At 44.7% G+C, this 27757-nt stretch overlaps 1 protein-coding gene across 1 annotated transcript; it reads left to right on the forward strand.

Moving 5' to 3' along the window:
* Positions 1-155: 155 nt before the first annotated feature.
* parp4 (poly (ADP-ribose) polymerase family, member 4) lies at positions 156-27657 on the forward strand. The gene is made up of 38 exons (XM_076030884.1): positions 156-278; positions 738-865; positions 1629-1809; positions 2703-2832; positions 4102-4180; positions 4277-4381; positions 5288-5446; positions 6443-6580; positions 6694-6858; positions 7433-7581; positions 7775-7906; positions 8416-8514; positions 8948-9131; positions 9239-9380; positions 10269-10411; positions 10503-10634; positions 11058-11144; positions 11936-12100; positions 12653-12699; positions 12845-12926; positions 13871-14008; positions 14110-14299; positions 15559-15629; positions 15924-16111; positions 16209-16308; positions 17053-17223; positions 18171-18251; positions 18679-18759; positions 18873-18968; positions 19299-19427; positions 19535-19669; positions 20301-20573; positions 20734-20889; positions 21496-22766; positions 23974-24019; positions 24122-24224; positions 24405-24537; positions 25577-27657. The coding sequence occupies exons 2-38, from the start codon at positions 740-742 to the stop codon at positions 25782-25784; spliced, it is 6015 nt and encodes a 2004-aa protein (XP_075886999.1). The 5' UTR covers positions 156-278; positions 738-739; the 3' UTR covers positions 25785-27657.
* The last annotated feature ends 100 nt before the right edge of the window (positions 27658-27757 follow it).

The following is a 27757-nucleotide window of genomic DNA, read 5'->3' on the forward strand; positions in this document are numbered from 1 at the left end:
TTAGATGCAGTTACACCTTTTGAAACACGAAGGTTTTTATACAAATATTTTATGATGATAGTTGAGATTTTGAAGTAGAGTCCATAAACATTTTCACAACCTTTATTATGAAACTCCCCAGACAGCGGAAAGGGAATTTTGGTTGCTTCTAGTTCGGTGCTAGCTTAATTTGCTGCACCGAAAAGTAGGAGTCGAGGACTCTCACGTTTGGTTATTAATGCTGGGAAAAGAAGCCCACCTTCTACTGACCTGCTGACAGAATCGCCCGGATGCCACAAGTAATACAAACACTAACTGTTTATTTGTTAGTTTTTCGCGTGTTCAAAACTAAATGCCATGTCGTATTTGACAAACTAATCTGCGGTCGGTGGTTAAAGTTAAGTTTCACCTCGCTTTAAACAACAGTGTAATGTTAACTGCATTTGAAACACATTAACATAATTATTTCTTGACTGCGTTGCTTGTCATAACATTTCATGACGTAAACTAACAATTTACAATTTACGTGCATACAGATATTCGCATTTGTACATTTTCATTCAACGCGCAGTTTTTCAACGTTTTTTTGATTTGATTGTTGAATTTCGACTGTTATTAAACTAGCAAATGATACGCAAAGGCAACCCACTTCCGCGTTTGTTTATCGGAAATTCGTACAGGAGGCGTGTCCGTGCGTGGATTTCCATTTGGCCTCAATGATAACGTCACCGAGCTGTCTCCTGCTCTCCCCTTAACAGCAATGAACGTCTTCGAGAACTGCACGGTGCTCCTGGATCTGAAGAACACCCCCTCCAAAGAGAAGAAGAGGCTGAAGACAGCGGTGACGGATAATGGGGGCAGCCTCTGCCTGCTGGTCAATGAACAGGTGACATGATGATGTCGCCACTCCGCCCCCCCCCCCTTTCCCAGATTTGCAGGATTTGGAAAGAGAAAAATCTTGACAGGGCGCCATACCTCTTAGTGCTCGTCGTCCTCCCACAGTTAGACGAGCACTAACTGGCACACTTATACCCATGGTTGCACTCCACCTTCACGGCAATATAGCAGGTGCACGCGTCCATAACCCGAAATACAGCAGATGCAGGGATAGAAATGAATGGGTGGATGCCGTCCACTGAGGAAAAAAAACAAACGTTTTTGCTGTTTCCTGTTGTAGAAAAACATATAAAGATTTTCTTCCACTTCTAATAAAACGGCCTCTACTTTGGTGCCACTCCTGGCGTACCTATTTGATCGCAACACTTTGCGACCTCTTCCTGTATATCTTGTTTGTCTGCGAAGATTTCTTCCTGGTTTTGCCACAACTCAAAAGAGGGCTGTTGGCCGGTGGCGGACTCGTCTTCGGAGTCACACGAACCACTTTCAATTGGAGGTTGACGAAGACTTGCGCCGTAAAATCTCTAGCCGCCTTGCAAAGTCACCAGATTTAGAACCCAACGGATGAGTTGTGCGCAGTCCAGATTCTGTTCGGAGCGCTGCGGGCCAGATAGTGAGAAGACTGAAGCAGTAATTCAGGGGGGATCGTTGAAAAGCTTTAAAAAAAAATAAAAATAAAAATAAAAGTCTCTCTTAAAGCGAAAAGAATCACAAAGCCTGCGTGACTCACCCCATGCCTACGTTTCCCACAGTGCACGTTTGTGGTGACGAGCAACGTGTCCAAGCTGAGCCAGCTGCGCCGCATCCAGAAGCTCCAGACGCCCGTGGTGGGGATTGATTATGTCTTCAGCTGCGTGGAAAAAGGGGCCCTGCTGCCCGTGGACGAGTACAGGCTCGACCTCACCACCACCGACTCTCCGGAGACCCCGAAAAGTACCAGCATTATATTTTTACCTGTCGTTTCTAATGAAGGTAGAAAATGCATTCGCTTTTCTTCCTTCCTTCTGCTTTTTCAGCTTAATGGAATTTTTAATTGCACATTATTAATTGTGTGTTTGCAGATTTGCATAAATGATGCACTGTAGCGCAAAGCACATTAACATTACGAAACATATTTAGTATTGTGCAAGAGACAAAGCCACGTGGGTTTTCTCCCGGCACTGGTAGTATGTCCAGAATCTGAAATCTCCAACAATTAGTTGTCCGAAAAAACTTTTGTTTAGCCCGCTGTTTACAGCCTCCTTCTAAATCACTTTTACCCCTATGGTAAAAGTGATGGACTTTTTTTTTTTTTAATCTGTTGAGCGCTCACCACTAGAATAGTGGCACAAGTTGTTGGTAAAGTTTATTTTTACCAACCATCCACCTGTTTCACACCTGGTCTGTATGCTACTGTTGCAGGGTTCACAGAGAAAGCTGTACGCTAGCAGGCAAAAAAAAAAAAATGAGCTGCCACATAAATCAGGATCAACTTCACAACTGCACTCATTCTTCTGTCGTTGAGGCGTTGGCCAAAGCAGTTATTCTGTTGGTTTTTCACTGTGTCATGTGACAGCCGAGGTAACCAAGCCCTCTCAGGAGACTCCACCCTGTCATTGAAGTCAGTGGGTCAAGAGTCTTCTTACCTCATCTTGAAAGACATTGTTTAATCATTGGCAGCCCGATGTCTCCTCTCTGCACTTTAGTTGGACTTATTGACTATATGAAACTTTCAGCACTGTTGTTGCGTCAGGTCCAGTTGCTTGATTATGCTCACTGGCTTTGTGTAGTCAATGCTCTGATTAATTGGCCTTTTTCATTAAATTGCTTGTTTTATTCCATTGTAGCCCTCAGCAGCGTGCCGCTGACCCAGGATGTCGACACGTCCATACAACCAACGAAACCCGTGGAGGCCGGAGGCAGTGGGGCTCCAAAAGCAAAGGCCTCGCTGGAGGGTAAAGACATGGAGAAGTACAGGTGCGAGCCACAATCCTCTTTTATACCACCTGCCATCGTAAGTTTTGCCGTGTGCACGTTGTCGCCATTCAATAAAACAATGGTTAAACCGTCGTCCTTGAGGTGTAGCAACCGCAGTTTGACAGCTAGCCAGACTCCATCCACAAAGACATGAGAGCCAGGATGTAGTGTTGAAGCGCCCTTTAATGCAGGAAGATGTGAAACTGCAATGACAAAATGCAGCCTCTACAATAAACCATAAAAGATAAGAATTCATGTGCAGAGGCATTGTTATTTATACGTTTGAATCACAAATTCTCCTGAATCAGTTGGATGATTAAACCATTAAATGCCAATAAATAGTTTCCCATCTAATGAATCTGTACACACAGCATGAGCACAAAATGCGAAACATCACACAGCCAGCATGGCCGAGTTCAACACTTTTTTTGTCCAAAGGATACATTTCAAAGTAAGTAGTCTTAAACAATGTTTGCAAAAGCTTCCTTAATCTGGATAATTGGGTCAGCCATGAAAAAGGGGGAACGTCCAGACAATGCTCTGCAAGCCACAAACAACAGGACAGCGGCAGCCAAACTTTCTACATTCTCATGTGTGGCTGGAACAAACTAAGGCCTGAGGCCTACAGGTGCTTTATCCCCTCCTACCCCCCCACTTCCTCCTTCAAAAAGATGTGCAACACCCACAGAAAATATCAAGAGGGCGCCAAAAATCAAATGCCTGAGGGCAGAACAATGACGACAATGAAATTAAATGACATGTTTCCATATTATGCAATAAAAGATCAAATATTAAGTCACATTTCTCTGTTGCAACCTACCAGCAGTGTGTTCAGTACATCCATCCAATAGACCCGCTTTTCTCCTGCAAGAATTGTGGGATGTTAGCTGGAGCCTAACCTAGCAGTCATAGAGCGAAGGTGGGGTCACACCCTGGACAAATGGGCAGTTCATCAGAGGGCCGCATAGAAAGACACACAACCATTCACACTCACTGTGTGAGCAAGCTGGAGAGCCCAGAGAGAAGCCACACTGACACTTGGAGAACCCACAACCTTCTTGCTGCGAGGCGACGGTGTAAACCACCACTGCACCACCCCGATGCCCTTGTTCAGTACAATAAATGTTAAATTCCAAATCATCATTCTTGTTCGGTTTTAAAAAACAAAAAAAGTACCAAGCAAACAAAAGCACCACAATAATTTCTTCTTAATCCCATTTAATGACTTCTTTCAGATATTTCTTTCACATCATTTGATCTCTCCTGCAGAACTCACACTGAAACTGACTCTGACCTTCAGTCGTTCCCTGAGGATTTCCAAGTGGCCAAGTATGCCATCTTTGAGAAGGTACGGCCGCGTTGTGCTTGTGATGCTGCTAGTACAGGTCCTGTCCCATTCTCAACTTCTTATTTTGTCTCTTTTGCTCTCTTGTTTTGTACAAAGGAAAACGGCAAAACATGGTGCGTGGTGGAGCTGCAGAGCTGCAGCGTGGGAGAGGGACGCAAGTACCGCGTGGTCAGATACTGGAAGGAAGACATAAGCACCATGGTGTGTGAGAGCTTCCCCACCTTGCTGCTTTAGACCTGTCATATTCACCCAAGCCTGTGCTGTTTTTCAGTTACTGTTACGTCCCCGACCTTCTCTGCATTGTGCATTCCTCCACTAAAACCTAAACTCAGTCCTGCCTCTAATGTTGCACATTGGGTCCAGTTCAAAAGAATCCCATCGGTTGTCACAAGCTGCGTTCCCATTACACCTAGAATTGCGCGAAACCTAAATATCGCAATCAAAAACTGGCAATGGAAACGCCTAAATATCGGGGGGAAAACCTCTCAAATATGGCAAAGAGGTTTTAAACGCTCTCATGAGGTGGGTTTTTCGGACGTGTCGACATTGAGGTCGATCGCGAAAGTGTCATGGAAACACTTTTTGCATTCACGCATCGCCGGACGTGACGTACAGGGTCACGTGACCAGTTCACTGACCAGCGAAGATGGCGCGTTCTGTTTGGATGGAGGAGTAAGTAATCAAAGAGAAAAATACAACGACCACTCTTGACAGGAAACAAACATAAACAAACAAAAGTAAACGTAATTCTCGTAAATCTCGCGGGAAATGTTTTGAAATATCGCTTTTATTTTGCGAAAAATTGTAATGGTAACGCAGCTACAGTCTGAAGCTGGAAAGCCTTTTAAATAGATGAAAGTGATTAATATTTCTATTTGGACTTTAAAAAAAAAAAAAAAGGTTAAATAAATACATTTTTAATATAATTGTTTCATGTTGTTTTTCGGACAATGTTGTTTTTCGGAGAAGCTCAAATGTCCTTGAGTTTTTCACAAGAAGTTGAACTGGCACCACTAAGAGTGCTGGGAAATTGACTCTACACAAAGTAGACCTGCAGATTCAGACGAAAGCAGCCAAATCGATCTCTCCCCATCTCTGCACCGACAGGAGGCAGCGGTGAAGGACACCATGGTGTTTCTCGACACCTCGGAAGAAGCTCTGGAGTGCTTCAAGTCCCTGAAAGAGAAGCTGACGTCGTCCGGTTTGCAGCTGAGAGACGACGTCCCTCTGCAGAGCCACCGGCTGGGCTCCGCCCCCCTGCAGCAGGTTCGACGACTTGATAAGTCCTCATGAATAGCTTCGGTGGGGTGGGGCAGGGGCAGATGAGTTGAATAGCTGCACTGCACTGCACTGCACTGCACTACTGCTGTTGCAGGACTAATGTTTCTTTACTTGTCTTTAAAGTGGCAATTTGCGGTTTGATTTGTTTAGTTTTGTGTTACTTTTCTACCGCTAGAGAAGCACGGCTGACCACAGCACGCAAACCAAAACAAAGAAGCTTGGTTTGGGTTTGGTTGGCTGGAATTTTTCCTGAGAACCTAAATTTCACAATGAAAAATGTGTAAGAAAGACATTATTTAACCCTTAAATAATGTTGAGGGTCCAATGTGACCCATTTTTACATTTATCCTCTGACTTGAAGTTGACTTCTAATGGGTCGCATTTCAATTTTTTATTTAGTTTTTTTTAAGTTTTTTTTTTTTTTAAGTTTTTCAAAAGTAACTTGTTCAAGGTATATTATGACCATTACAGTATCTACAGGTGAAATGCTCTTTCCCGCCACTACACTGTTAAAGGGTCTATGATGTGACGCTATGCCCCAGTAGGAATGGCACCGCTAGAGCGTCACGTACCAATTTTTTATCACCTCAAACCTGACAATGATGAATTTGCAAATTGGTCCTTCTAAGTGAGGGCAATCAGCCGTGGAACCTAATAGAATAAGAAGACAGTTACGCAGGTGTCAGCATGTGCAGCTCTAATGGAATAATGAAATAAATCAGTGCAGAAATAGACTGGAATAGGATCAACCACGATAAGATGCAACAGAATATAATAGTAATTGTGAAGAGTATTGCACCACAAGTACAGCAGCAGCAGCATCAGGGCACAGCTTTTTGTTATCATAAAGCTTTTCTAGCAACTTCCTGGTTTGAATCTCATGAGCTCATTGATTTCTTTTTTTTTTTTCCAGTTTTTATCTTTTTTTTTTTTTTTTCTTTGTGCTAAAAGAAAAAAAAAGTTGATCTGTTTCCTCGGCAGCTCCTGCTGGAAGAGAGGCTGAGCACTGGACAGTTGTCCCAGAGTGTGGGCCAGTTCGTGAGCACGCTGTGGTGCGCGGCCCTGAGCCGACTCACCGGCTTCATCTCGGCCCCGGTCGAAAAGCTCAGCCTCAACGATGTAAGCCCGTCGCCTCTCTCGCAAAAAAGACAACCCCGCAGCCTCAACCGTTAACCTGCTGGCATGGCAACAAGCTATCCTCACTTGTCGGAACTCTTGACGTGCACTCGCAGGTGAACAGGGCAGAGGGCCTGTTGCTCCGGGTTCACAGGAAGCTGAAGGACGGCGATGAGACGGAAGTAGTGGCTCTCCTGGGTGAGGTTTCCAGCCTGCTGTCTGCAAAGTTGGAGATTCGCACCAACCTCAGGAGGGTTTCTGCGACGTTGGACTTGTGTCAGGTAACGCAGAGTACACACGGGGGGAGTGCACGAATGCATTCCAGGCGGGACGTTTCCTAAATTTGTCGTCGTATGAACAAAGATACAAAACTCTGGTGTTTGTTTTTCAGTTTTCAGACACATGGCTATGCCCGAAGTTCTAACATCTTTTCTTTAAGGGTCCAGTGTGTAAAATTTGGCTTGATTTATGATTTTTTTTTTATTGGTAAAAGCTTAAAACAATAAAAGTAATTTGGCTTTCCAACCCTTAGAACGGTTCTCAGATATATACAGTATAAGACTATACATAGATCAAGGGTCTTGCTCCTAGTTCTGCACCGCCATATTTCTAAGGAAGCAGCTGGACAAGGTCTCCAAGTTTGGTTGCGCAGGCCGCCGTAGTTCACTGGCAAGCTCAGGAAGGGAAGGCAGAGCGAAAGGCGCTGTGATCTGAATTGTAACCACTCGATGTCGCTGTTCCTTCTTAAAAATCTCCCAATATTACACACTTCAACTCCATGAGGACGAGGTAACCCATGAAAGCGAGGCACTGCCCTCGGCTAATACTGACTTGCCCTCTTTTCTTCCCGTCAAGTTGCTCAGAGATATTCTGAGCCTGAACGAGGTGGCTGTGATCAGCACACCCTGCTTCTCCCTGGGGAAGTACCGCGCGCTCAGGTGCAGCATTGAGGAAGTTCCCTCAGACAGTGCAGAGTTTCAGGATGTCGCCGCTCTGCTGGACAGGTAAGTGCACTGCCTCCCTGTTTTGTTTTGTTTTATTTTCTCTTCATATATCGCGAATCTCTTGTTTTACACCTAACTTAGTACTCAAGACTGATAGACTTTCAATCTCCTGGATGATCTTCTTTTAATTCACGCATTCCTTGTTGCGTTTTGTGCTGTTCTTCACTTTTGCATACGTGTCCGCGCCCCGCAGCGACGTCAAGATTCATCAGGTGATGCGTGTCTGCCGCGGCGTCGAGCTCCAGACGTTCACGGGCGCTCTCGGGAACGTGAGGCCCCTCCTTCATGCCTCCGTCCCCAGCAATTTTGTTGGAATTCTGTCCCGGTGAGATGGCATATATATATAAAGATAGTGTAACTTGTTCCATAACCTGCTATGGGAGACACAACTCGTCATTATTTTTATTTTCAATCACATAAGATTAGATTAGATTAGATTAGATTGCATTTGATTTGATAAAACTTTATTATTCCTGTCCTGAAATATACAAATGTATACAGTACAGAAAAACAGAAGCAGCGGTGAAAGTATCATAAATGGTGCAAGTATAAACTGCATATCTATAGCCCTCTGTTTACACCTCCCTTGGAAAAACTAGTGCTTGACTAGACCGTCCTAAAATAACAAGACGGAGTGATATACAAGTAATAATAAGTAATAGAAGTAATGGATGGGCTCTTTTCTAGGTCGTTCGCTGACAGGACAGAGGGGTTATTGATTGAAAATATTACTAAATATTCTTGAAAGTCCACTACCGTCGACTGTGTCGATGCACTAATTGTGTGCGAATGGGTTTTGTAATCTGATGTAGCTCTCTGCTTCTCCTCTATCAGCGGTCTGCTGCTGCCCCATGTTGGAGTAAAGAAATACGGGGTCGAGAGAACGGACGCCGGCAACCTGGGCAGTGGGATCTACTTCAGTGATGCCTTCAGGTTCGTGGGTAATGTTAAAATCAGGGCTGTCAGTCGATTCAAATTTTTAATCGCATAGTGTCCTGAGTTAACTCAGGATTAATCGCAAATTATTTGCTTAGACCTTAGACCAGAGGCCGAAACGATCGCTGCACGGCCGCGAAGGTGCGCACCGCTTCGAGTTTGCCGTGAATGACGCCATTGGTAAACAAGGGTGCCGTTCCACGGCTATTCGCGGCACTTCCGCGGCCGTGAATCGGTCGTAAATCGCGCATTAAAAAAATTTTGTGCCGTTTAAAGGAGTTTGCGTTAAAGCGTTAACTTCGACAGCCCTCGTTAAAATCACCCTGACAATAAACTCCCGCTGCCTTGAATTCCCGAAGCGGGCTTATTCGGCGTTGTGCCCGTCACGAACAAAGTCTCCCGCTCCACCGCCCCTCCCCTCCTCCCGCAGATGCTGCTTGAAGTACACGATGCGCCACACCCACGACGGCACGCGGCTGCTCGTGGTGTGCGACGTGGCGTTGGGGAAGTGCCACGACGTGCGCAAGAGAGACCTGACGCTGACCCGGGCTCCGGACGGGTACCACAGTGTCCACGGGGTCCGCAGCGCTCCGAGCGCCGAATCTGACTTCGAGGTGAGCGGCCGGGAAGAGGGTCTGCCATTGAAAAAGGATGCTTTTCATAACCGTGAAAAGCATCCTCCTGCTTTTCATCTGTGGGTGTTTTTTTTTTCACGCTTTAGGACGATGAGTACGTGGTGTACAGTCCCGACCAGGTGAAACTGAAGTACGTGGTCCTGTTCAACATGGAGGGCGACCGCAAGTGGGAGAGCGGGGACAGCGTTGACGTCGAGGAAGTGGAGTCGCCGTCTCCTCCGGCAGAAGGTAAGTCAGCAAAGCGTTCAAGGCTCGGGGCTCTTCCGCACGCTAGCGGTTTCGTCAGTTCTGAGAAACCTGAGACCAGAGGTGTCGAACTCAAATACACAGCGGGGCCAAAATGTCAAACTCAGACAAAGCCGCGGGCCAGCAGTCATATTTATTGAAAAACACAATGACGGTGAACCTTTTTATATTGGACAAGTTTTGTTTCAACACTGAATATGGAACAAGCAAAGCTGAATACTGTACAATAGATAACTTCATATTGCACACACGCAAAATCACAAAAAAAAGTGTCTGCCTTTTTAATTTGCACCCCTCTGATTTAAATTTCACAGTAACCTTTTTACACAGGCTAATAATACATTTAAAAACAAAATAACAACAAACCAATTAATTAATAATATATTCCAATGACCAAACTGTCTTGATTGACGTGGCAAAATACTAGCAGAGCATGCTGGGATTTGTAGTATTAGCAGGACACGTGCTGTGCAACGGTGGCGGCCCGTCTCTAGCAGTTATTGTACTGCGAGTCTGCACTTTTATGAATGTATTGTTGGGCAGTTAAGCTTTTACCAATATAAGAATAATGAATCAAGCCAAATTTGACACATTGAACTTTTAATCATGATTAAAAAGAATTAATCGTTTGACAGCCCCACTCGGATGATAACCAGCTAGCTTCCTGGCTGGTAGCTGCAAATCTGACCGGGTCCGATTGGCCGAGCGTTTGTCAGATCACGTTCCACGTTTTGCCTCCCCCTTTGGGAGAGGCGAGATAAATTCCGAGAATTTTTCGGAACGTTCTGCCCGAGTTGCCAAAGGGGGAAAGTGAAATTTTCCAGTTTTCCAGTGCGGCTCTTCATGGGTGATTTCTTTTTGCGCGTGCAGTGATCTGTGACGAGGTAAACGGCTTGGAGACGGTTACGAACCCGCTGGAGGACGTCACTGCGGGACTTCTGGACAGCGCCGGTCAGCAGCTCCCCCTTCAGGCCGTCCACGTGAAGTGCAAACTGATGGACCTGCTCTCTCAGGTGGGGAGAGAAACTCACCATTTTCGCGATGGAGTTGTTGGTGAGGGGTTTTTCTTCACTCGCGTCACGGCCATGCTTCTCCTCCCAAAAGGTCGTCATTTTCCAGAAGTACACCAACCAGAGCGCTGTGCCCATCGAGGCCAAGTACGTCTTCCCATTGGGGGAGTGTGCGGCAGTCTGCGGGTTCGAAGCCTTTATCAATGGGAAACATGTGGTGGGACAGGTAAGTCGCCTCGCCTCCACTCACCAAATTGTCTCCCTTGCAATGCAACAGATATTTGAGATTTTTTTTTTTTCACTTAGGGCTGAGTTTTCATTTTCCAGAATAAATAAAAAATACACAGAACCTTTATTTTCCATTTTACTGGTGATTCAAAATCAAGTTTGATGTTGTTCCCTTTGCCGCTACATCTTCGGCACAAATGTTTGATTTACTTTGATCCACCTTAATTAATAATTCGAAAAGGATCTGAGCATTTCGGTCAGTGCTACAAGTGTATCAAAGTCTGGTACTCAAATGCATTTCTTAGTCGTTTTCCATTTTTCAGCTATTACCACCAGATAAAACAACCTGTGGAAAGTGGGTGAATTTTTTTTTTTACGGCCCATGAAATCTCTTTTTGTTTGCGCCTTCTTTGGATCTCAGGTGAAGGAGAAGGAGACGGCCCGCAAGGAGTACAAGAAGGCCATACAGAAGGGCCATGGAGCCTACCTCATGGACCAGGATGCCCCCGTATGTTCATGCACACGGCTGCTGTTTGGCTGTTTAAACAGCAGCCGTCACTTCTCGTCTATTTGCAACCAACCTTGCCTGCTCCTGCTGGCCAAATGATAGAAGGCAGATAGGAGGGGCTTCAACATTGGCCATCTCTCTGAAATCGGACAGTTTATACTGGCTTGTATTCAGAAATGTTGCCATTTCTAATGAATAAATTAAACCACTGAGATTCAGCAAGAACAGGAAGTATAAATTGCAACTGTACGTAAATGGTCTTCTTCTTTTTTTTTTCTTTTTTTTTGAATCAAAAAAGATTCTAACCTGCTGACCTAAAATGGCTCATTTCCAATTTACCTAATGGGTATTTATGAGTGGATGCTGTCTCAACAAGTTTCCTCCAGTCGCCACAGTACAACCAAAGCAAAGTTTAATAACAATGGAAGAAGTAACATTAGAAATAAAACTAAGTTTGCAGCACATTGCAATTTGAGCGAATAGCGTCTCAGCAGCAATGCAGCTACAGTATACTTCCTGTAGTTGGCAGTTGGTTGTAGCTTGTTGCACTGCTAACCAGAGCAAAGCAACGTTCAGCCGCTGCTGAGAAACTAGGCCCTCAAAATGTAATTCAACACCATGGTAGTTTTATTTCCAACGTTATTCTATTAACATAGACTTCACATTGACAGTTATTGTTTTCACTGGTCCGCTAGCAGAAACTGTTGACTCGCGCTAGCCTAGCACCAGCGAACTAGCTTAGATTAGGCCCGTCTACATCTCATCCCTGCTGACTTCACTCGCCCCCGCAGGATGTGTTCACCATCAGCGTCGGCAACCTGCCTCCCGGCGCAACCGTGCTCATCAAAGTGACCTTCGTGTCGGAGCTGATCGTCCGGGACGGGAGCATCCTCTTCACCCTGCCGGGCAGCGTGGCTCCGTGGCAGGAGAGCGCGGCCCTCAACCAGACCACGCAGGTCAGGACAGCCGGGGATGCCTTTCCCCCTCTCCAAAGCCGCTTTCCATTTGAATTTTGTCCCTTGAAAGTCCCATGTTATTCCTCCGTTCAGGTCTATCTCTTTATATTTTTATTTTTTTAACCTCACTAGAGCAAAGGCTAGCAAAAACTCTGATCTCCAGAAGAAAATGGCATTTCACGCCCTGCGCTGAAAGGTTTTCACTTCCTGTTCAAACCGATGCTCTGCTGGATTCCGCCACGCGTTCGGAAGTGCACAACAAAAAAGACGGTCTCCCTGAGGGCGGAGCCAACACATGAGCTACAGAACTGTGTGTTTCAGCACAGCTTCTGAAATGTGAAGCAAGCAAAAAAGTGAAAAAAATAAAAATAAAAATACTATAAAAATAAAATTCCATCTCTGACAGGATGGGGACGAGTTGTTGTGACGATAAACTGGTAAACTGCATCATGTGGGAGCTTTCGAATTTGCGTTTCCATGTTTATCACCAAGTGCACTGTGAGGTGTTGAAGGTCCTGCGTGACTGCTGTGTGGGTTTTGTTGCCTTAATAGGTCTCAGTGGAAAAGGTGTGTGTGACCGACGCCGACGCAAACCAGAGGTGAGCGAGGTCACGTTCTGTCAAGGTCATACTGGTCCACTGCTTTGTCCATCACGACCTTGGTTCTAGTGTTAACCTGTTGTGACAGAAATGCATATTTTCTCGTGTGTGCGTGTGCGTGTTCTGTTTTCCGTCCTCCACTCAGAGAGTTCACTCTGGATGTCTCAGTCGAGATGCCCTTTGAAATCAGCAGCCTGAATTGCCTCACTCACAATGTTAAAATAAAGGTAATTGGGTTTTTCTATGTGTGTTCTTTTTTACAATTGAGATTATTGAAATCCAATCACTCGATGGCTTCTTGCCGCTTTGCTAAACCACACGACGTTCATGTTTGATCACATTAGCACGTGAGCGTACGCCGCAAAATGGGCCATTTTGCGTGCGTCGATATTATTAAAGACTCTGAATGATTGTATTTATTTAACGACGCTCAGGCTTTGCAAGCCTGGCAAACACAGGCTAATCCCCGAAAATTATAATGGAGAATTTTTCTGATGCTCCTGTGAAAGCTTTTGATTTCATCCTCGGTGCCGATGAACCAGGACAGAACTTCCACATTTAGATGATTTTATGTGCATGGTGCAAATATACACTGCCAGTCAAAAGTGTTGGACACACCGTCTCACTCATCGTGTTTTTTTTCTCTATATTTTTACTACTTTCCACTCTTTAGATACAGACAGAAGACACCAAATGTATGTAGCCTATTAGATTTATGGATTTATGTAGTAAAGAAAACACTGTTAAATAACTCTAAACATGTTTCGGATGAAGGGCGGCTGTTTTAAAGAATTGAAAATATAAAACGTGTTTGTCCTCTACATAATTACAATTGCGTTCATTCCTAATTTGAATCCCTTCAAGTGAATCTACAGTGTTCACAGTCATGAAAGGCAAAAGACAAACCATCAAATGGGAAGATGTGTCCAAACTTGTGACTGGTTGTGTATACAATGTGCAATCAATTATAAATCTGGCTGTCCCCAGCTTCAGTGTTGCCTCAATTGCTTTTTTTTTTTTTTTTTACACGTTGATCATTCAGATCAATTGTGCCACACCGTTCCTTAGTCGCTCTTGTCTGCGTCATGATAATTATTTTCAAGAACAATAATACTATTATTTTTTTTCGGCAAAAACGTCATTGCTTCATTCCCTGTTCCGTTCTCCGCAGAGGACCGACTGCAAGGCTGTGGTGAGCGTGCTCCCCGGGCAGGTCATGGATCCGGAGGGTTTCCAGCTGTCCGTGTCTCTCTCCCAGGCCCACCTGCCCAGGATGTGGGTGGAGAAGCACCCCGACAAGATGAGCCAGGTCCCCCAACCCTCCCCACCCCCCTCCTCTGCCTCCGCCTCCGCCTCCCTCCACCCCCCCGTCTCCGTTGTCTCATCGAAGCCTCCCGTCTCTCCTTCCAGGCCTGCATGTTGGTCTTCTATCCGGAGTTCGACGCCGGCCCCAGTTCGGCGTGCGAGGAAGTCGTCATCGTGCTGGACACATCCGAGTCCATGAAGGGAGAACCTCTGAGGTTGGCTCAGAGGATCGCCATGCAGGTTCTCCAGACGCTGGACGCCAGCATCAGAGTCAACATCGTTTTGTTTGGCACAGGTTAGTCTTTTAGTTTTAGTTCCTTGGTAGTTTTCTAAATCCAGGTTTTTCCCAGGTTTTCCAGTCAATCGTGGATTTCAGACGGTCCATCGTTTGCTTCTCTGCTACTTACTTGCTACGCTTTACAAGAAATGGGGCTGATTCTTGAAAAGTTAAGCAACTCAGATCTCGCTGTCTGAAATATTTGAAATGCCCATCGCGCATCGGTTGAAGCAGGAGGCTGTTAATATAGGGCTACATTCACTGGAGCTGGAGAGAGAGTTTGGATCATTATTCTGTGAAGCCGCTCTGTTGGAATAAAGAGAAAAAGAAAAATTAGGATTCTGAAATTAATGTAATGATGTTGTAGTTCTGGACTGAAGTTAACACTTCATTTACAGGTACTACCTGAAAAATTAGAATATCAAGTGAAAGTTGTTTTATTTTGGCAATTTAACATCAAAGATGAAACCAACAAATTTTATCGAGCCATTACACGCAAATTGACATCTCAAGCAGTTCCTTGTTGTAACTTTGCTGATTAAGATATTCAGCTTATTAAAACCACAAACCCACAAACTCAGAAAATTATTATAAAATTTGAGTTTTTTTTTTTTTTTTAAAGCTGCGAGACCTGATCAGCAAAATCCAAAGAAATAAAAACTTGAAATATATTGATTTGCGTATTATTTGTTTATATAATATGTCAAATTCACCTTTTAAGTTGAATTGCAGAAATACAGCAACCTTTTCAGGATATTCTCATTTTCTGGGTAGTACATGTATATGCAAATCCTTGAAATTTGAATCATATATTCTGGAGTGTCATTAGGGCATATAAGGAGATCATTCTTTTGTTATATTGGTAGTTTTTTAATAGTAAATGTTGAAAATGATACGAGGATTCATCAGGGCTAACCCTTGCCAAAATACAACATGCAATATGCAGCTTAAAACAACTTCGGCAAGTGGCTGTATGGAAACAAGAGACAGAGTGACTTTAGACTCCTCCTGTAACCTGCAGCAAGAAAACAACTTGTTATGTCTTATAATATTGTTGTGTGTCTTAATACACCTATGATAACCGACCATGCTCCTTGCCCTCTAAGTCTGTAAGTGCATGACAGAAGGCTGGATACATTTTGATCGTGAAACAAACTCTTGCCACTGCTTGCAACCTAAACCTGCCCAACAACAACAACAACAACAACAACAACAACAGCTGACTGAACATTGTGCGACGCACTCGTCCAACTTCCTGCTGTGTTTTTTCCCGTCAGATTACAGCGAAGCGTTCTGGACAGCGCAGCCACTCGGCGACGTTCACAAGGAAGCCACAGAGACCATCAGGGTGAATACACTATATAGTGTTGCAGGAAAATATATATATATATATATATATATATATATATATATATATATATATATATATATATATATATATATATATACATGGTGATGTTGACAACTGCTGTTGAAGCAAACTAATAAAAGCTTCATTGCTAAGTAATTGCTCATTTAAAGCTGCATTCACGGTATCAGTGAAGCGAGGAATATTTCCATCGTCATCATGGCTTCACAAAAAATTTAAAAAAATTAGTCTGAGTCGTGACACTTCTCTGTTTCTCCTCCTCCCTCCTGTCAGCGTTTGCGTCCACGAGGGGGCAGCACGGAGCTGTGGCGCCCCCTGCAGGCCCTCAGCCTGCTACCTCCGTCGCGCGGCGTGCGGAACCTGCTGCTGCTCTCCGACGGCCACGTCCAGAACGCGGCCGTGACCCTGCGGCTGGTCCGGGACAACGTCCGGCACAGCCGACTCTTCACCTGCGGCCTCAGGTGGGCACGGCTCCGCTGTGACTCCTCCCCTTTTTGTGTGCCGTGCCCTCGAGTCGCGTCGTGTTGATTTTGTTTCCCTCATTCTTTGCGCTCACAGCTCAACCGCCAACCGCCACACGCTGAGAGCCCTTGCCGAGGCGGGAGGAGGAGCCTTTGAATTCTTCGACGTGAAAACCAAGCACAACTGGGCGGAGAAGGCGAGTCGACGCACCTTTAATGAGCCGCACACTTTCAAACGTGATCTTTCCATGAGTGAAGATGAGATTTTCTTATACCTTCGGCCAATCCCAAAACTTTATCAAAACTCTTGACATTTTTTTGCGCACGTAGGTGCACTCAGGAGCCGAGACCGTAGTCCAACTACAGTCCTAAAACTCGCTAATCTTTCCCCACTGTTTGTTGTTGTTGTGGTGCCACTCAGCACTTTCATGACATCCGCGTCAGGGCGCACGTAGGCTATGTAAAATATCAATCTACCTAACCTGTCAACATTAGATCGCTGATTAACCAGTGTAATAGTTTATCCCTATGAGATTTATTTTCAGCCTGTTAAAAATAAAGATTTCAATATACATAGAAAAATAAAAATATGTATAAATAAAATTCCACAATACATTATTTGACGCGCCCCAGCCCAATAAAGTGAAAATGTCTTGAGGTCTTAGTGGGTTGAAATTTTAGATTTTATTGGATAGTTGTAAACTTTGTGTTTAATTTGTTTTTTGTTTGTTTTTTTTAATAAAGTTTGTGGTTTGATTATATCTATGCTCTGAATATTGCCTTTGCTGGCCAGAGTAGTTTTATATAAATATAAAAACTCTGCCGCTGCATCCCTACTCTATAACAATCCAATGCACTTGATACTAACTGAGTGACGCGAGCACGCGGCGTGCACAAGCGCCGACGCGAAGACTCACCCATGGGCTCGGTCCCGGCCACAGGTGGCGAGCCAGGTGAAGCGCATGGCGTCTCCCGGCTGCAGCTCGGTGTCGGTCAAGTGGCAGCAGTTCAGCTCGGACGCCCCGGTTCCAGTGCAGGCGCCCAAGCAGCTCCACGCTCTGTTCAACGACTGCCACACGCTGGTTTACGGCTTCGTGCCGCACTGCACTCAGGTAAGCAGCCCGAGGCCACACCCACACCCACAGTTGGCAGAAGTATTCACATTCTGTACTTAAGCAAAAGTATGGGTATTTGTGTATTACTAATTCAACTCCTTCACTAGAAGTAAAAGTAAGAAAGTACTCGTTCGGAAATGTACTGAGGTAAAAGGTAAAAAAAAAAAAAATTGGACAATGAGACAATACACTTGTTCATAATTTTGCAAAATGAAATTTGTTTTAACAGCTTTAGTGCTCTTAAAATCGTGTAGTATAATAGTTATGACCACTGAGCCATAATTGGATGTTTAATAGCAATAACTCGTGTTATTTTCTACATTTTTATTTTTTTCTGATCTGCCCTGATCAGAGGCCCCAAAACTTAGACAAAATAATCTCCTCCTAAAATCTGAGCCACTTGTCTTTTGAACTACACAACAGCAGAGTTCAAATGGTTCCACTTCAAGCTACAACTGTATTTAATAATAAGTGAATTACCGGCACTTTGAATACAATGTCTTTCTTTTAAAGACTTTAAACACATCTAACACACGAGTAACAAGGATGTTTAAGGAGTAGAAAGTACAGATATTTGTGAACAAATGAAATACTCAAGTAAAGTGCAGATACTTGAAAGTGTATTCAAGTACAGTAATGAAGTATCTGTACTTTGTTACTTTTTTTTTTTTTTTTTTTTCCCTTGTTGCAATATTTTTTGCAAAAAAAGTCCTGGACTGGTTCAACTCTGTCCACTTCCTAGTTTCGCTGTTCACTGCATCTTCTGGTCACATCGGAACAGCTACAGTATGGCGAAGGTTCCAGCAAGCAGTAGTGGCCTCAAAGTGGTTTAACTATCATGTATAAATTAAAAAGAAAACTATTTTTGGCATCATCCAGGAAATCTCTGGATATTTTTTATGTTTTTATTTTTTTATGTACTCATTTTACTTATTGTTCTACAGGCGACTCTCCTTGGAGACCTGAGTGGCCAGGAGCTCAAGACCATAGTGTCAACCACTGAGCTGCAGAAGACCAAGGGCACGGTAAGGACTCATTATGCAATCCCCTCTGGTTGACGGAGCTATGTAAAGTTTCCAAATATAAATAATTTCCTTTGCTATTTTTTTTACGCGACAGTTTTTGGTCCATTGTGGTTTATTGCAGCCTTTAGCATCTGTTCTCCGTGCAAAGAAGGCAACATTTTCTCCATAGCGACAGAAGTAAAAGCTTTTTGTTCACTCGGTCGAGCCGCACCTGCACGTGCATTCTTATCTTTTTCGCCCATTTAAATAATTGTCTCTGCCAATAGAATCGAAGAAAATAATTGAGGCATTAATCAGTTACAAAAACAATCGTTAGCTATGTAGTAGTATTAGTAGTTTTAGTGCTTCCTTTTAGTCTTTGCCCTCAAAGACCAGCTGAATCATTTCCGTGCCAGTGATGGTCATCTGTGTGTGCGTTTGCGTGCAGTTTCTTCACAAGCTCACGGCAAGAGCCCTCATTCAGGATTTTGAAGACGGAAACCTGGACTCAGACGAAGTTGAACACGAGGTGCGTGTGCGTGTGCGTGTGCGTGTGCGTGTGCGTGCGCGTGTGCAGTCCAAAACAAGACAAAGGTCGACGCTTTGATTCCTAACTTTCCACATTGTCTGGGCTTCTCTCAGGGGAAGAAAGCCGAGCTGAAGCACTTCATCATCGAGCTGAGCAAAGAGTTCTCCATCCTGTCTCAGTTCACCAGCTTCGTGGCCATCGAGGAGAGGGTTTGTGGCGCGCTTTTTTTTTTTTTTGGTTTTGTCAAACATTCGAGGAAATATTGGGAGTATCGGGTAACCACTGAAGTTCACCCAAAATGTCCATTTGGCCCACCAGCTAATCTCCACTTTATTGAAAGGAGGCAGTGGGGACGTTCAATCCAATCCACGTAACCATTCTGGGGTTTCACAGGCAGAAAGAATGATGGATTTGTTTCAAGTCCACTGTCTGTGTGGTGTCGACAGGCAGCTTCAAATATGCGCGACTCATCTGTTCGGCTCTTTCTTTTGTTTTCTTGTTGTTGTTGTTTTTTTTCGGGGGTGGTGGTGGCGGCGTAGGATTCAGAAGAAGAAGGCGGCGTCACAGACATCCCACAGTTGATCGCAGAGGAGGACGTGGACTTCCTCCCGTACGTCAGCTGGCCGTCCACCTCTCCAGAGCCCTCGGCCATGGGACTGCACGAATCGGCAAGTGCGAGCAGCGCGTGAAGTCGGCGGAGAGCGGCGGGCGCTCGCGTTTTGAAGATGTGTTCCAATTTCGATGAGTTCCTTTATCCCCCATTTCTGTCGTGCAGTGTGACGAGAATTACCTTGATTTGCGTGATTGGGACGGAATGGAGTGCGAAGAGTACAGCGCGGATCACGATGAGGAGCTTCAGACGGACTCCGACATGGGAATGGGATTGATGTCTCCCGACTCCTCGTCCACTGTGAGTCCCTCCGCACGGTCCGGAGAAAAGCTCAGTCAGCCTCAAATGTTCCCACGGTGAAAGCTCATCGGGAAAGATTTGACCCACTGAGTAAAATGACTAACTCGACCAGCGCTGGGGAGATTACTTCGCAAATCTAATTGGTTACAATTACAAGTTACCCTATTCAAAATGTACTCGTAGCTTAACTATTTCAATGACGTTATTAAAGTAATGTAACTAATTACATTACATTGCATTTTGGTTACTTTTCTATATTTTGAATAAACGTTTAGAGAGAGAGAGCGAGAGAGAGAGAGAGAGAGAGAGAGAGAGGGAATAATTCTCCACGTAACTGTAATTTAACTACATTTTTCTACTACTTTTTTTTTTCCAGGAATGTAACTAATTACAATTATCTTTATTTTGTAATGAAATTACGTAGCGATGTTTCATGTGACTCGTTACTCCCCGACACTGACTGAAGCATACCGACCGGAGCTACTGTAACTTTCCCCCCTCGTGCATTTTCTATTCCATGTCTGGCCAACAGATGGCATTAAATGTCGCATGCTTGGCCTTCTAAAGGTTCAGTTTAAAATTTTGTGGTCTGACTCCCGTTTTGCTCTCGTTCTTTCTTTCTTTTTTCCAGATTGACAGCTCCTCGGAGTCGCGAGGAAGCGGAGCAGCATTTAGTCCTTCCTCAGATTTGAGATCTCCTCCCGACTCTGCTCCCATATTGAGAAAGTCAGCCCGTTCTGTCGATGAAGAAGCTCTCGGTCCTTCACTCGACTCGGAGTGCCCGTGGATGGTCAAGAGATCATCGGGAATGGGATTGTTTTCTCTCGGCTACTCGCCCACTGTGAGAGGGAGAGGGAGAGAGAGAGAGAGAGAGAGAGATCCACAAATAATTCTCAACGTAACTGTAATTCTGCTACTGTAACTTTCCCCCCTCGTGCATTTTCTATTCCATGTCTGGCCAACAGATGGCATTAAATGTTGCATGCTTGGCCTTCTAAAGGTTCAGTTTGAAATTTTGTGGTCTGACTCCCGTTTTGCTCTCGTTCTTGTTTTCTTTTTTCCAGAGTCCCGGCTACTCGGAGTCGCGAAGAAAGCCACAAAGAATGTCAGCCCGTTCAGTCGTTGAAGACGCTCTCGGTCCTTCGCTCGACTCTAAGTGCGTGCGGGTGTTCAGGAGATCATCGGGAATGGGATTGATGTCTCACGACTACTCGCCCACTGTGAGTCCCTCCACACGGTCCGGAGAAAAGCTCAGTCAGCCTCAAATGTTCCCACAGTGAAAGCTCATCGGGAAAGATTTGACCCACTGAGTAATATGACTAACTCGACCAGCGTTGGGGAGATTACTTTGCAAATGTAATTGGTTACAATTAAAAGTTACCCTATTGAAAATGTACTCGTAGCTTAACTATTTCAATGACGTTATTAAAGTAATGTAACTAATTACATTACATTGCATTTTGGTTACTTTTCTATATTTGAGAGAGAGAGAGAGAGAGAGCGAGAGAAAGAGAGAGAGAGAGACAGAGAGAGAGAGAGAGAGAGAGAGAGAGGTGGTCAGACGTCATTAAAAATGTAACTAATTACAATTGTCTTTATTTTGTAATGAAATTACATAGTGATGTTTCATGTGACTCGTTACTCCCCGACACTGACTGAAGCATACCGACCGGAGCTATTGTAACTTTCCCCCCTCGTGCATTTTCTATTCCATGTCTGGCCAACAGATGGCATTAAATGTCGCATGCTTGGCCCTCTAAAGGTTCAGTTTAAAATTTTGTGGTCTGACTCCCGTTTTGCTCTCGTTCTTTCTTTCTTTTTTCCAGATTGACAGCTCCTCGGAGTCGCAAGGAGGCGGAGCAGCATTTAGTCTTTCCTCAGTTTTGGGATCTCCTCCCGGCTCTGCTCCCATATTGAGAAAGTCAGCCCGTTCTGTCGATGAAGAAGCTCTCAGTCGTTCGCTCAACTGCGGGCTTGAGCGAATGAAATCAGGGGCTTGTAGGCGTTCTGGTCCTCGTGCTGCTCCTCCAGCATCTCCTCCTGCAGGTGCACCAGCACCTCCTCCTGCAGGTGCACCAGCACCTCCTTGTGGTGGACCGGTCTTGCCTCGCCTTGCCAAGAGTCGACCTGCATATCTTGGTGCTTCTTCGACCGTGTACCTTCCCCAGTCTTCTGCTGCATCTCCTCTGGATCTTTCTGGTTCGCTTTCGTTCCGAGAGTCTTCATTGTCTGTTCTCCAATCTTCTCTATCTGCCATTTGTGCTGCACCTCCTCAGCCTCTTTCTTTTGCCTTTGGTGCTTCAGCTCCTCCTCCTCCTCCTCCTGCCACCTTTGGTGCTTCACCTCCTCTTCCTCTTTCTGTTGGCTTTGGTGCTTCAGGTCCTCCTCCTCCTGCCACCTTTGGTGCTTCACCTCCTCTTCCTCTTTCTGTTGGCTTTGGTACTTCACCTCCTCCTCCTCCTCCTGCCACCTTTGGTGCTGCACCTCCTCATCCTCTTTCTGGTGGCTTTGGTGCTTCAGCTCCTCCTCCTCCTTCCATTGTTGGTGCTGCACCTTCTTCTATTTTTGCCGGTTTTCATGCTGCAACTCCTCCTCCTGCCACTTTTGGTGCTTCACCTCCTCCTCCTCCTCCTCCTGCCAGCTTTGGTGCTGTACCTCCACCTCCTCCTCATCCTTCCCTCTTTGATGCCACACGTACTTCTCTTTATGCCGACTTTGGTGCTGTACCTCCACCTCCTCCTCATCCTTCCCTCTTTGATGCCACACGTACTTCTCTTTATGCCGACTTTGGTGCTGCACCACAACCACACAGTCTGGGGCGCGCTCCCACGGTGTCCTATGGCAGGCAGCAACAATCTAGACGCAGAATTATCGGTGCAACTCCTCCAGTCAGAGCGTTTCCAATCTCTCACCCATCAGAAGATGTTCCTTCCACTTTTGGTAGACAGGGAGCTTCTTTGTCCGGCTTAATAGAAAAAGCCTCACAAGAGCAGAAAGAAGGACTAGTCATGTCAAGTCCGTGGAAAGCGTTTGTTGGCGATGCCAAAAGAAGAAAGAAGAAGCTTGTGATGGAGACGGAACTTCTGGATCAATCAGAGTAAGTGCTTTTTTTGTTTGTTCATTTTAAAGTGCCATAACAACGATGTGTCTGTTGGCGGTTGGAATTGGTGCTTCGTCCAAAAAAATAATTACAATAAAAGTGCATAACCCCTGTCAGACTTTGAGGAATGTCAGCGTTGCCAACTTGGGGCATCAGCTGGAGTGACTGGGGACTGAGGAGGCGGAGCCAGTGGGCTGCTGAATCTCCGCGCAGAGGTCTCAGATGTCAGTCACAGCAATGCGTTATTCTGGCCTCAAATGATCCAAACCAAATTTGGCCGAATAAAACCTCAATTGCTCCTAAAACTGCTGACGGTTGTTTCGGAACGGCTGGAAACACTGACGCATGCACGTCATTCAACCTGCAAGCCGATGCGTCGACCAATCGCAGCGGTCGTGCAGCCCAGATTTAGCCTCCTGGCTTCATTGGCTGCCAAGCTCATTATAGAAACTGCCACGCCAACGTCTTGGAATGTGTCCGGAAGTGGCCGCGGTAAAATGCCGCAGATGTACCTTCGCGACTCTCTCTCTCTCCATGCGATCGAGCTAAACTACCTCTGCGATTGACGGGTAGATCGCGTAATTTATGACTGGCCTCACGCGCGCCGGACAGGGACACACACCCACGGGCCGTACTTTGCCCAGGTCTGGTCTAGAGGATGAGTTTGATCTTTCTCCTCCTCCTCGGTGTGCCTGGTCAAAGCGACTCTTGTAATTTTAATTTCTCGACTTTCGATAATTAATGGAAATATATATATATATATATATATATATATATATATATATATATATATATATATATATATATATATATCCATCTATATATATGTGTATATATATATATGTGTGTGTGTGTGTGTATACTATATGTGTGTGTGTGTGTGTGTGTGTGTGTGTGTGTGTGTGTGTGTGTGTGTGTGTGTGTGTATGTACACTGAATGTGTATATGTATGTATATGTGTATATATGTTTCTATATATGTACATGCCCATATACATACGTACATATATTATGTATATGTACATGTATAGACGTATGTATGTGTGTTTGTATTTTTGTGTGTGCACAAGTTTAACAATACAACATGAGTATGAACCTTTTTTTAAATCTCATAAGATGAACTAATAAACGGTGACACCACGAGGTGGCGCTCTGACGCCGCTCTATTTCACCGGGGGCGTCCCGCTGTGGTCGTGTCGTTTCAGGTCAGACGGTCCCGGATGGACGCAGATCTTCAGGATGCAGCATTCAGTAAGACCGCGTCACGTCTTTATTCTCTCTCGCTCCCTAAAAAGCCTTGTTGCCCTGCGTCAACCGGCGACGTCGCCCCCTCGTCTTGTCTCGTCGTTGCAGGACGGCTTTTGGGAGCCGACGGCCGAGCTGGGGGAGCTGATCGACGTCAACTTTCACATCTTTGTCGAGGTCTTCCTTCAAAGCAAGGGCATTCACTCCCTGGGTGAGACATTTCGCAGCTCGCTCGCAGCTCATCAGAACCGTCAGTGTTTAAAAAAAAAAAAGTTGTGAAAACGAAAGTGTGTGTGTGTGTGTGTGTGTGTGTGTGTGTGTGTGTGTGTGTGTGTGTGTGTGTGTGTGTGTGTGTGTGTGTGTGTGTGTGTGTGTGTGTTGCATGGGTCAGGTGTGAAAGCCCACGCCGACATCATACGTCTGGTGGCGACTCTTCTGGTCCTGCAGCTCATGAGGGTGAAGAAGCTGGAGGAAGGCAGGCTGCTGCGCACCCTCTTCTCCCTGGACGAGCCGGCTCACGCCAGGTCTGAGCAAAAAACCGCTGGATCGCACAGTCACCTTATTTTTCCCGCTTGTGAAAAAATTTCTAGAAAGAAAAAAACCCCGATTTGATTTATCCATTTTCCGTAAATCCTTTTATTAATTAAGGAGAATTTTTTTGCATTTGAAATTGTTTTGAAGCACCATATTTTTAAACAACTTCCTACCATTCACAATGAAGTTCGTGAATTTGCCTCGTTTTTTTGGGGCCTACTTTGAATCGGAGCTCATGTGCGAAATGTTTTACAGAACCAGGCCCTTAAATTATGAGTGGACTCCTGTCCAACAAAAAGTGACGACAGCAGACTTTCTTTCACTTCACGGTACCGATAAAAGTTTGTGTCGTACGTTTTTCTGCTGTTATTTTGCTGCATGTCTGCAAGTTGACTTGGAAACAACTTGCTCCCAGTAGCTGTTGGGTTGCTGAACTCTGGGGCGACTCTGTGGGCTCCCACCCACCACCAACACATTAACTCCTCCCTCGTGCACAAATACACACTCAGCAGCACTATAGCCACTTCGACTACACTGCTGTACTGTTTCGCACTAGCTTCTTTGTCTGTCAACGCCTTTAGCACCTCGCCTGACGTTCTTTTCATAATCATTCAAGCTCCTTTGCACATGTATTCATGTGTTGTGTATATTTTGGAGTTCTTCTTTCCATATAGTGTATTTATTTAAGTCGTTATTAATCTTTATGATTATTATTAGTAGTGGTAGTAGAAGCAGTAGTAGTTGTAGTATTACTATTTAAGGAGGTTTATTGTGGCTGAAACAAGAACCAGGGTCCAGATTCATGTTAAATGTGCAAATGTGAAATAGTATTACAGTAGTATAGCAGTGTGACAATAAAGATCCTGTGACCCTTTTAACTTTCCCACGCACCAATGTCCCATCGCTTGCAAACCCCAATAGCCAATCAGTCACATGGCAGGAACTGAATGCGTCCAGGTCTCTTCTTCTTCTTCTTCTCAAACCTCCTCCTCCTCCTTCTTTTCTTTCTCCCCCTTCTCCTTCCTCCAGGCCACCACACTGGCAAGACGTGAAGAGAGCCGTGGACTGGGCCCGCTGGGCCGACCAGCAGTATCCGTGCATCTACAGCCGCCTGGAGTTCGGCTTCAACTGGGAATCGTCCACCCGTCAGCTGCTGGGTTACGAAAGCGTCTCCTCCTTCTCGCCCCTGAGCGGCCTCAACCTGCAGGGGGACTACAGCGCCGTGGGCGTTCACTGAGGCCTCGCTCCGACGGGACGACCTGACAACGGGCATTCTGAGTTTGTTCCCTTGCGTCGCTGGAAGAAAAATGTGTCCCTTTCCTTCCTTTGCTGGAGGGCTGCAACTAACGATTATTTTAAAAGTTGACTAGTCACCGACTATTGAAACGATTAGTCGACTAATCGGATAATTATTACATTTTTCTTAAATTTAGCATAAGGTTGCTTTAATTATGTGGGAAATTATAATAAACACAAGAAAGATAGGTACTTAAATAAAAAATACATATTTTATTCAACTTTGCTGCTGATATGCTGGTGCATACAAAATTTCTTATCTCAAACCAATTGACATCTACAGTGCTCAATCAGTTTAGACATAAATCCATAAATAAGTTGCATTAATAATCGTCTGTGTCCTTTATAAAAAATAAAAAATAAAGTATATGGTTTACATAGTTTGAACTGCTTTGTTACCAATACACATTAGAAATAATGTACCAAAAAAAATTGTATTGAAATCGTTCAATTGAACATATTTTTACACATCAATCAATAAAGTGCAGGAGGCTTTTACAGAGGAGTTCAATTAATAAAGCTTAAAAAGAACACGCCAGTACGCAGTTGTTATGAATGGGTTGCGCAGTGGTATTGCCTGCAGCTACGTAGGTTGCCGTTTTGAGCACGAACTCTACGGAAACGAACGTGAGACTGCATCAAAAATAAAGTCACATTCTAGACAAGTCAGAAATACGGGACAAGCCGCCGTCCCTTATCGATTCAAACCGGGAAGCACAATTTCACTGTCAAATACAAAATACGCTTATAAAATGTAGATTCAAGCCAATACGTTTTATTTGTGATGTGTCGGTCTGCTTGTTAGCTTAGCAGCTAATCATTTACCGAGTCGAGTCAGACTCTTACTCCGTTTCGATCAACTGTCCGACGTGCTTTCGAAAAGCTCAAACGCTCCCAAGTGTTAATCTTTGCACGCGCGGCCGCTGTCTGGGACGCCGCCATATTTACCGTACCCGCTCTGTGGAGACGCTATTGCACACGTGCGAGATCGTAATGACGTGAGATGGCTCACTCCACTGGAGAAACGCGTCTGGCGTCAATTGTCGACAATGGAATTCGTCGTCGACCATTTTCATTGTCGATTTTTGTCGACAACGTCGACGAATCGTTGCAGCCCGACTTTGCTGTTCACCGCAGTTGCTTCAATGTAGCTGCAGTTCTGCATGCAGAATAAGCTTTAAAAAGAAAGAAAGACATTTACCAGGCTGTTTAAAATGCTGCATCACAGAATAAATGAAATGTGGCCAAAGACAACGATGCACTGCCATGGCCTCTTGAAGGCGTCTGTTAGTTGGAATTCCATCAGCGCTGATTTTGGCAATGGATTCATTTTTTTTCTTCATTATTATTTTTGGGAGATTTATGACATGAATGCTTACGTAAGATTAAATCTACCAGTACGTTTTTTTTTTTTGTTTTTGTTGTTGTTTTTTACCCTTGTCCTGCCATAATGACAAGCAGAAATGTGTCTGAATGTCTTTCTGAAGGCTGACAGATTTATTCTGAAAGGTAGAGCTTGTGACCCGAGAGTGGCAATCACACAGGTCGGATCAGGAACTACCTGTTGAGTGGTTTTATTATATTTTTATGGTTGAGTGATAGAATATGTTTATGTTGGCCACAAGTACGTTTCTACTTGTAATCTGAACAGAAGGGGGCAATTTGTCAGTTGAACCATGCAAAGACTGGGGATGTTTCAAGGAATCATGATTGTAAAGTGTAACTTTCATCTGCCATAAATCAGTAATGTCTTGTTTTGGCCTGTGGTGTAAATGCTGTGATTTGTCTTAATCAAGAAAACAATAAAGGTCATTGTACTTCTTCCATCCAGCTTCCTCCAAAAGGAGGAACGTGATCGGCGAAGTGCTCTGCTCAGCTCTGCAGGCTGAGAACCAAGTGTCAACAGTCACACGA

The sequence above is a fragment of the Nelusetta ayraudi genome, unplaced genomic scaffold, assembly GCF_046127955.1.
Source record: "Nelusetta ayraudi isolate G7.1 ecotype Tasmania unplaced genomic scaffold, CSIRO-AGI_Nayr_v1 ptg000031l, whole genome shotgun sequence".
NCBI classification, from domain to species: Eukaryota; Metazoa; Chordata; class Actinopteri; order Tetraodontiformes; family Monacanthidae; genus Nelusetta; species Nelusetta ayraudi.

What these genes read in the sequence shown, in the direction of transcription:
- parp4 (XM_076030884.1), top strand. Translation starts at nt 740, where the DNA reads ATGAACGTCTTCGAGAACTGCACGGTGCTCCTGGATCTGAAGAACACC. An exon ending in AAAAGCTCAGCCTCAACGAT is followed by an intron (nt 6,581 to 6,693) that starts GTAAGCCCGTCG and finishes GTGCACTCGCAG; the next exon opens with GTGAACAGGGCAGAGGGCCT. An exon ending in TCGTGCCGCACTGCACTCAG is followed by an intron (nt 17,224 to 18,170) that starts GTAAGCAGCCCG and finishes ATTGTTCTACAG; the next exon opens with GCGACTCTCCTTGGAGACCT.